This window comes from Argopecten irradians, chromosome 1 (genome assembly GCF_041381155.1).
Source record: "Argopecten irradians isolate NY chromosome 1, Ai_NY, whole genome shotgun sequence".
Taxonomy (NCBI): Eukaryota; Metazoa; Mollusca; class Bivalvia; order Pectinida; family Pectinidae; genus Argopecten; species Argopecten irradians.
In genome coordinates, this window is record NC_091134.1 from 60,079,595 (window position 1) to 60,090,154 (window position 10,560).

At 36.3% G+C, this 10,560-nt stretch overlaps 1 protein-coding gene across 1 annotated transcript in view; it reads right to left on the reverse strand.

The window, feature by feature from the left end:
- Positions 1 to 2,234, reverse strand: part of LOC138335969 (taurocyamine kinase-like) — a 33,609-nt gene extending 31,375 nt beyond the window's left edge. The window contains exon 1 of the mRNA XM_069285199.1: positions 1,872 to 2,234. Coding sequence (XP_069141300.1) covers positions 1,872 to 2,061 — 190 coding nt within the window. The 5' untranslated portion in view covers positions 2,062 to 2,234. The remainder of the gene's footprint in view (positions 1 to 1,871) is intronic.
- Between the last annotated feature and the right edge of the window lie 8,326 nt (positions 2,235 to 10,560).

Genomic DNA, 10,560 nt, shown 5'->3' on the forward strand with positions numbered 1-10,560 from the left:
CACGTGTAAAATCACATGAACTCTGCGGCCTTGAATGAGGGTCAAGGTCAGCCTCGTTCTGTCATTACAAGGGTTCTGAAAAAGACCTTCACCTTCCGTATAAAAGCTAATTATAGCACACTCGAGTATTTGACTGCCCGAGTAATAACTTTGTTGATACGAGAGTTGCCAGTTGAGGTAGCCAGGGAGGTATCACCAGTATACCAAGGTACCTATACAATGTGTACACTAGTGACGGTATACCGAAGTACCTGTACAATGTGTACACTGTTGGCCGGTTTACCGAGGTACCTATACAATGTGTACACTGGTGGCCGATATACCAAGGTACCTGTACACTGTGTACACTGGTGGCCGGTTTACCGAGATACTTGTACAATATGTACACTGGTGATCGGTATACTGAGGTACCTGTACACTGCGTACACTGGTGGCCGGTATACCGAGGTATCTGTATAATGTGTACACTGGTGGCCGGTTTACCGAGGTACCTGTACAATGTGTACACTGGTGGCCGGTATACCGAGGTACCTGTACAATGTATACACTGGTGGCCGGTATACCGAGGTACCTGTACAATGTGTACACACTGGTGATCGGTACACCCAGGTACCTGTACACTGGTGACCGATACACCGAGGTACCGGTACAATGTGTACACTGGTGACCGGTACACCGAGGTACCTGTACAATGTGTACACTGGTGACCGGTACACCGAGGTACCTGTACAGTGTGTACAATGGTGACCGGTATACCGAGGTACCTGTACAATGTGTACACTGGTGACCGGTACACCGAGGTACCTGTACAGTTTGTACGCTAGTGATCGGAATACCGAGGTACCTGTACAATGTGTAGACGATGTAAGTAGTTTTATTTCATGTTTCAATGAAACACAGACACGTCACATTCAATTCATACTTGAACAATCTAGAACATCGATTGTTTATTACAAAAATTATGTTTGCAAATATCTCAGCTAAAGCGTTTTATACGAAAGCTGTGTTGATATGATACGACTTGCCTTTTCATTAACATAAACGTTCGTAAATAAAAGTATTGATTTTCTTATTTAACATCTTCGTCATATTGGAAAGTATTGTATGGTTTATTTGACATTTCGATGATTAGTACGAGGCGTAGGAAGATGAAATGTAAAGGGGGGGGGCAAAGGTCCTCAATAATTTTACGAATTCGAATGGCTGAAATGAGTTTGATGAATTTGCGAGCGTCGAAGGCGCGAGATTTTTGTTGTTTGGGGTGTCAATAAAATATTTTGAAATTGAAATATGTCGAAAGTAATAAAAGAACTGGACTGAATTATTTTTACGCTATTGAAGTAATCGAAAAGGTACATATTTAGGTATACTATGGATTTTTTTAATTTACTTCAAATTAAGAGCCAGAGAACTAAGTGCCCTAATAATCCTCAACTCTACCCCAACCTGCCGCGTGTTTCTTAATCCGATAATCCGTCTGCGTCATAAGATTGAGAAATTACGTTAGGACTGGTCATTATATAGCGCGAGTGTTTACAATACCCGGTAATGAACACTTAACCGGATAATAACGAATTAGTCTTACTATTCTGGGACAAGACATTTAGCTGCAAATGCAAGTCACGTTTTGAAAATGTGACACGTTAAGAAAAAAAAATCATTTGATGATGTTAAAAAATTAAGTCTAATTAAACAATGAATTCTTAAATTAAGGTAGGTTTATTTATGAAATGGCCATCTACGTGTTCCATTATACTGAAAATACAATATTCAAAACCGATTAGAATCAATAGTTGATATGATTCATTAGAATTACGTCAGCCAGTATCATTCACGTCCACGTATATGTAATAAAGACACTTTCAGCTCACCTGAATTTATGCACTGCGCCAACGTCCCACCAAGAGATGTTTTCTTGTCCTTGAGCTCATCAAATACCTCCTGTGTCAGATACTTCTTAAGTAGAGAATTTGTTTGACCTTCTTTGAGCATTTTGTACAGCTCGTCCACATCTCCAACCTCTTCGTTGACTGATAGTTTACTTGGAGCTTGACCACACATGATGAGAGCAAATGTGAACTGTACCTACTTTAAATTTCCGCTCAACTTTCTACCTGTTTTAATCTACCTACAGTCCCTTTACTTATTGCCCTACCTGTAGCTTTTTTACCTGAGAGCGTTTGTGAATGATTACGTCGGAAAGAACAACACAGGTTTAGCACCATCGCAACCGTGCTTTGTGTAGGGCAGAGCAGTTCTGGATCATGTGAGTGCTTGCATGGTTCAATATCTTTATACCGCTAATCACTCGCATGAAATATTAGATCGATTCGTATTATCTCCTTGTAGTCATACAATGGGATTAAATTCAATACCATACGATTTAACGTGTGAAATTATAAGATTGGATAGGGGCATAAGTCAATGTTGTCGGAATTTTGTATTAATTAATGACATTTACTTTAAATCACCTGGGTTTTTTTGTTCACAAAAATGTCCACAGCTTTAGATTATATCATTTAAAATCAATTAGATCTTTATGTAACAAAGCGGAGAAATCAGTAAAACTTGATTTTTTTGTCTCTCAAAATTTGATTTAGATCTAATACATAAAGTGAATATGCAAAATAAGATTTTACTTACAAATGTATAAAATAAGCTCGTGTAAGGGAAAGGATAAATCTGGATACCTTAGATGTTCATACCGATATTGGAAGTATATTATAAATACAAGACGTCGTACAGTTATAGAAATATTTTATTAACCAAACTTTAAACTATCTCAGTCGATGTATTGGGGTTCGACAAAGATATACCCGGAGAAGACCTACAAGTTTTTATCTACTTGAGGACGGCGGTTGTTGGTAACTAATAAACATAATCTGTTATTCGATACGTCGAGACGTGCATGCCAATTAGTGTCTCTCCACCGCATGCATATAACTATATATATATATTATATACACACGTGCCCCGTCCTGCCGTTATATACAAAGTCCCATATATCGTCCTACAGAAGATACTCTATATGGGGCATGACCTCTCAGGGAGGCGATCGCGAGATGGCATTGCCGGTGCTCGTTATACTATTCAGGTAAAACTATACTTGTGTATTGGCTGAGGAGATATATCGGAGATTTCTTATTCGATAAAACGATTAACTATAAAAGACGTGGGTGACTGACAATGGCAAATCAACGAGGAGTCGATTTGATTCTAACCAGCGGAATTTAAATTCATTCAATAGAGAGGGGACACATTGTATTCAATTGAAAATCTGTTTATAGTATAGCAACGGTCGTATATGGCGTTAAATCATTGTCATTTAAATGTATTTAATATCAGGTGTTAATTAAAGTGTTTATTTGACAATTTAGTTAAGTGACTGCAGTATTCTCTCCAATGAACAATTTATACCGAATTTATCTCGGATTTGTATCACAGATTTGTAAGTTGACGTAAATCTAAACCAAAACTTAGTTTACGTATACAACAAACTTCTCATTCAAATCTATGCGATTTATAATGTTCTTTTCAAAAGTTGTGAAATACCTTTTTAGATATCTATACATGATTCCACAATTAACTCTTTGATACGAACAGCTAGTGAATGTCGTGCATGTATACGTTATTCAATTTAACATTTAGAAAACATGAAGGCTAAGTGGCACATTCCTAAACATCATCAATTTGTTAGACATGAAAGTATGTTTAAATGATCAAGGTAAGATACAGCCTAAATAAAAAACACAGATTTTGTTAACTACAGCAAAATTCCTGAATTTACACGGGATCCCAGGCAGGTATCACAATGATAACTAAGTAACGACCCCGCCACGTCTCTGTTTTTCCGGACCAGTCTAAGCCCACCTGTTCATACCGCGGTTGTTTAAACTCTCCAAGGCGTTTTGTTGCATGTGGTGTGATAAACACAACTTCATCTCAAACAACCATCTTTATAAGTTACCGGCTTTTCTTACATTAAGGGGACATGTAACGGTCTTTCAAACAAGGGAGATAATTTGAATCGGGAACGGTTCGAAAAGTAATATGGAATCGGTTTTTATGGATCTTTTAATCGTTTTGGGTTTAAAAATGAGAACAGATTCAAAATAATCTGGACAGTTTGCTTGTGTTACCTAGACAGATAGATGTGAGTTGTTTTGCGGTATAAATATGGTCGGGATTCGGTAGGGTTTGTGACTTCCTGTCTTTAGATCTTTTAAACAATGGATGTATTGACAATAAACTCGTATGTTTACCTGTCTCTAGCAGTAACAGCCAGGACACCACTTCGTCAATATTGGTTTTAATGCACTCAAACAATTCATTCAAAACGCTAACGTACTTCACCTGTAGCAGTTAAAACATAAACCATGTAGGGGCATCGCGGTGAATTGTATCACATAAATTTTCATTATCTACAAATATATATAACATACACGTCACTGTTCAAGGTAATTCGGAACACGTGGTCAGACACAAAAGGACATAAAGTATCTGAACCGGAGTGTATAAAACGAATCGAAATATATTGTAAAGGTAAAAATGTTCAAAAGAAAGGTTGTATGCAGGTAACAATATCTGATACAATTGTAGGTATAATTATGGTCTACGTGGCCGAGCGAGTCGAACACTAAATGTTTAGTTATGAAGATTAAAGTGTCATTAAAATATTAATGGGTGATGTAACACCAGTGTTTAATGCACCTTCATAGAATACTGAAATACAATGTAACCTGTCCAAGCCGGCCCTTGTCTTATTCAGATCCATGTCTATTCCGTCTTAATTGGAAACTGTTTTGATTCTTAAATATAGTTATTAAAACCTTATAATCTGGACACCAGCATGACCATTGAAATAAATTCGAAGATTTATACATAAGAGATTAATGAACTTAACACTAGGGATCAATATGATATTAGACATTAATGAGTTATGTATCACCAGAGATTTACATCAGGAATTAACGTAATAACATCAAGGATTAATGTAACATCAGAAATTAGAGTAACATCAGAGATCGATATAAGATCAGGGATTGATGTAACATTAGAGATTGATTTAACATCATATATTGATGTAAATTTCATCAAAGATTATTGCAGCATCAGGGATTAACGTCACATAAAGGATTGACGTAGCATCAGGAATTGACGTAACATCAGGGATTGATGTATCATCAGGGATTGATATAGCATCAGGGATTAATGTAACATCAGAGATTGATATAACAGCAGGGATTGATATAACAGCAGGGACTGATGTAACATCAGAAATTGATGTAAGTTTCCATCAAAGATTATTGCATCATCAGGGATTAACGTCACATCAGGGATTGATGCAATGGCGGGGTTAATGTAACATCAGGGATTAACGCCACATCAGAAATTAAAGTAACATCAGGGATTAATGTAACATCAGAGATTGATATAACAGCAGGGATTGATATAACAGCAGGGACTGATGTAACATCAGAAATTGATGTAAGTTTCCATCAAAGATTATTGCATCATCAGGGATTAACGTCACATCAGGGATTGATGCAATGGCGGGGTTAATGTAACATCAGGGATTAACGCCACATCAGGGATTGATGCAATGGCGGGGTTAATGTAACATCAGGGATTAACGCCACATCAGAAATTAAAGTAACATCAGGGATTAATGTAACATCAGAGATTGATATAACAGCAGGGATTGATATAACAGCAGGGACTGATGTAACATCAGAAATTGATGTAAGTTTCCATCAAAGATTTTTGCATCATCAGGGATTAACGTCACATCAGGGATTGATGCAATGGCGGGGTTAATGTAACATCAGGGATTAACGCCACATCAGAAACTAAAGTAACATCAGGGATTAATGAAACACCATGAATTAAAGTAACATCAGGGATTAATGAAACACCATGAATTAAAGTAACATCAGGGATTAATGTAACATCAGAGATTATGTCACACCAGGCATTGATGTATATCGGTGACTGATGCCATGTCATTATGCAATGTCATGGAGCGATTTAATGTTATCCAGTGTTAAATACAAATTAAAGTCACGTCTGTCTGCCAGAGAGACTTGAGAAAAATATCCAGAGTTGGTATTAATGTTAGAAACGAACGATACACATTTTCAGACTCCTACTTTGGACGTTTCGTCCCGTTTCCATATATACATATACGTTCTCCGCAGGTTTGCAGGAACCATTGGACATTTACAATTCCATCAGACGAAGGTAGTCCGTCTGATTACCTTAGCTTAGGGCAGTCACACATATATACCGTCAGATTATTAGGAAGTGGTATTGGATTGTAAATGGACAACTAGCTATAGACCAGTTTTATCTTGCATACACACATTCCTTTAATGTTTCGTTTTAACTATTTTCAGTTCGTTAGTCAAAGTGAAAATTAAAGCATTGCGTAACTTTAGTGAACCTTTCGGTTAGTGACATGTTTTGTTCGCCTGACAGTCGCTCTGGTTTACTTGCTGGACTGTATTGCTACGTTTCATATCGATTCCTTTGAATTCCAATAAACGTTTTAGTCAGTTCATGTTTTCGTGTGAGCAATTTTGAATTACAAATCAGATTTAGCGAGTAAGCGGCCTTTGATTGTGCGGGAATCCCATTGTAGATAGTGTAAGGTGTAGAAACTAAATTACATACAACGAAGCTACATTATGTATATTGTTACACTCATTAGTGGCAGAGGTCTATCTCACGAGAAAAATACTCATATGTAAAAATAAAAACAAGTTGTAAATATCAATCTGTATAGATCCATCTAATAAAGAGCAAAGACAACACAATACTAATGTACACCTAGTACTGAAGTCTTCCCATTCTGATGGTACATCACTTCGTGTTTTATTGTTAAAACTTATAAGTTTTAATGTGTGAGTACATATGTTATTGATAAAGTAACAACATGGACGCGATAAACATTACACTTTATATATAAATGATAATGAGAGAGCTAACGGATCTCCCTGTCGAATATTTTATTGGATTACAAATTGAATTATTACCGACCGTTACATCAAACACAAAGGCACTCATCGCGGCAACGTTGGCAGAGATAGGGTGAGAAAATGCTGAATTTGTGTTTAAAGTTGTATTTCTTGTAATTTTCACCATCACAAATTGTCATAAAACATACAATGTGTGAATATGGATGCTTATATATGATGGTTCAAATCCATAAAAACACCAATGTATACTATTGACATAGTGGTGAATGTGGCATGAAATATCACACGTTTTGAAAGAACCGCCACAGTCAACGCCATGTTTCAACCTTTCGGGTAATATCAGAAAATCGAGTTGCATCATGTGACCAACATCGGCAAATCGCGACATCTCGGAGTAATTTCCCTGAATCTTCGGATATCTCCGAAGATTACCGGAAATTTCTCCGAGGGGATCCGATTGCAACATCGGCGATACACCTACGTGTATAGATTGGAACCTCCCGAGTCGTATCACGTGGTAATACCCGTACAACGTGTACACGTTAAAATCAATATTTGAATTTAATTGGTTAAAGTTTAAAACTTAGAGAGGCGGATAAAAATATGAAGAACATTTTAGATACTGTCAAAAATACAGCAAGTCACAGACCATACAACTATATGCGTGGGTGTGCTATTCTATTTGATGACGAAAACAAAACCAAATTTTGACTGGGCGGGGTGGATTCACTCAACTTCACACAACTTGATCAATCTGATTAGATTCTGATTCGATCAGATTGACAACTAGATGTAACTAACAGAAACGGAAGTAGGGGAACATGGTGGGGATGGGCAGGTAGCACAAATGTCCCTTGACCCGCCCCCAGATGTCATACTGGGATCGCTAAAACATCCTTAACTTACCAACAATTTGATTAAAATAAATTAAATTTTAATTTTCATAACGCGGATCGTCTTATGCTTCCTGCTGTCGTCCTAATTACCACGCGTTAATCTATGACTATCACTTGTAATAAGGCAAAACAGCGAAATGATTAATCACTGTCTAACATACACAGAAAACCTTGAATTTGTTTGGCATGATGACCTCATTTTAGGCCATCAATATTTATATTTTTTTTATCATTATTTATTTTTAAGAAACTTTATTTTTGTTTAGGATACATAATGGGCCTTTAAAACACACATCATTATTGTGTTGTTGTATGCTGATGTTGGAAGAAGACCAACAACAGGAACAGACAGTACATTTGTAAGTGTCTTTGTGGCTAAAATACCAAAATTTGTCGTATAAGGGAGGTAAAAAGTATCTTGCGATGTCTTAGCCGTACGAGTTATCTTCCACTTGAGAATCATTTTATTGTATCTTTTGTTTGCCCATTTGTTGTAAAAAGGCTCATTTTGGGAAGAAATATTTAACGGTATTTTTTGGAATTTAATGATATACAAATAAACGAATCTGATATAGGTAGGGAAAATCTACAGTTGTAATACAAGTTTGTTTGCAGCTTATTGAGATTTAATAAAAACTAGATATATGATAGCCGAGTCGATATTGACCAGTACGTAGCATAAAAGGTTTTCTTATCGAGTTGTTTAAAGTCGGAAGAGTTGTTTCCCATCTAGCAGCCGAAACTTGTCGTTGGATTTAACAAGTCATTGATTTACCGAGCAGCGTAGAACAAATCGGACTTGCTCTAAGGTCTCTGTCCGAGCTAATGCCTATAGACCTCCGCACTGGCTCCTGTCAATCCTGGCCCCTGTCAACCCTGGGCCAAGTTTCACAAACATACCTAAGCTTAAAAAAACGCCACATAGGAAAGCATCACAGATTTTTAGGAAAGCATCACAAATTTTTAGGATAGTATCACAGATCTTTAGGAAAGTATCACAGATTTTTATGAAAATATCAGATTTTTAGGAAAGCATCACAGATTTTTTGGAAAGTATCATTTTAGGAAAGCATCACAGTTTTTTAGGAAAGTATCACAGATTTTTAGCAAAATATCACAGATTCTTAGGAAAGCATCACAGATTCTTAGGAAAGTATCACAGATTTTTAGGAAAGCATCACAGATTTTTAGGAAAGCATCACAGGGAGTTTTAGGAAATTATCACAGTTTTTTAGGAAAGCATCACAGATTTTTAGGAAAGTATCACAGATTTTTAGGAAAACATCACAGATTTGATTTTTAGGAAAGCATCACAGATTTTTAGGAAAGTATCACAGATTTTTAGGAAAGCATCACAGATTTTTAGGAAAGCATCACAGATTTGATTTTTAGGAAAGCATCACAGATTTTTAGGAAAGCATCACAGATTTTTATGAAGGCTAAGCTTACTTAAGGTTTTTCCAATAACTTGTGTAATGTTTTCCTTACGGGAAGTTAAAGTTAAGGAATTACATAAAGTTAAGGAATTACATAAATTTAAGGAATTACATAAAGTTAAGGAATTATGTTCATAAAGTTACAAAATGTTCGTGAGACTGGGTTATGGGTAGAATTTTAACTCTGACCCTGGTTGGATGATTAATTATGAATTAAGTAACATCGGTGTTTGACAGTTAATTAGCTGTAGGTAACAATGATATGAATTTGGAAATCCAGATTGAAATTAGCTTTAGAACCATGACAATACTAAAATATTATTCAGCTGTTTTAATAATATATTACAAAACTTTAACACTATGGTCTATGTAAAAGCAGTGAATTGCTTGGTCTCCGGTATAATTGCCAAACCATACAGATGCTTTATGCTATTTAAAGTTGTATGGTCTATAACTTTCGCTCTTTTGGTCATAGTGAAAACTGTTTAAGTGTTATACATATTTTTCTCCGTCTGCCTGAGGTTTAAACTTTCTAATTTTACCACTTTTTATAAAGTTGCAGCACTGGAAGTATCTTTAATTATTAAAGTAAAAAATCTTTTTAACGTGTACACGTAAAAAATAGGCTCGAAAGATGCCGAATCATTCCGAACTCTTCCGAACATCGTCGCGACAATCTCGAAGTAAAACGAGAGTTGTGAAACCAAGAGAAAATATCAACATTTTTTCATAAACAAAATATGTGGTCGACCTCATCAGACTCTATCTACAAAGAAAATAATGCTCGCACATTACAATATTTGATACACACAACATTTTACGGTAATGTGTAAATTGGATGTTTCAAATACTCAATCTGTGGACATATACCAGCATGATTTGCTCATATAGGCCAGAAGGAAAACGTAAACAAACACATGTGTGCTTACGCTAGTTACCTGGCTCACCACGTGCAGGTCGTGTCGAACGTCAGTCACGTGATACGATTAGGAATCCGACAAAACCCGAAGTCACTGAACATGGCGGTGATTGAAGGCGCTTTATTAAAAACCAGGAATATATGATTCCTAGATTTCGGCTCTCTTATAGGCCGACATATGCTTTTGGGGAGCTAAATCATCAAGTTACATGTCAATGTTTGAATATCAAATGTTTAAGTTACATATCGTTACAGTGAAATTAACAGCAATACAACTTTAAGGCAATTTTATTCCTATTGCTGAACCTAGAACGGACTCTATAATCTCTGAC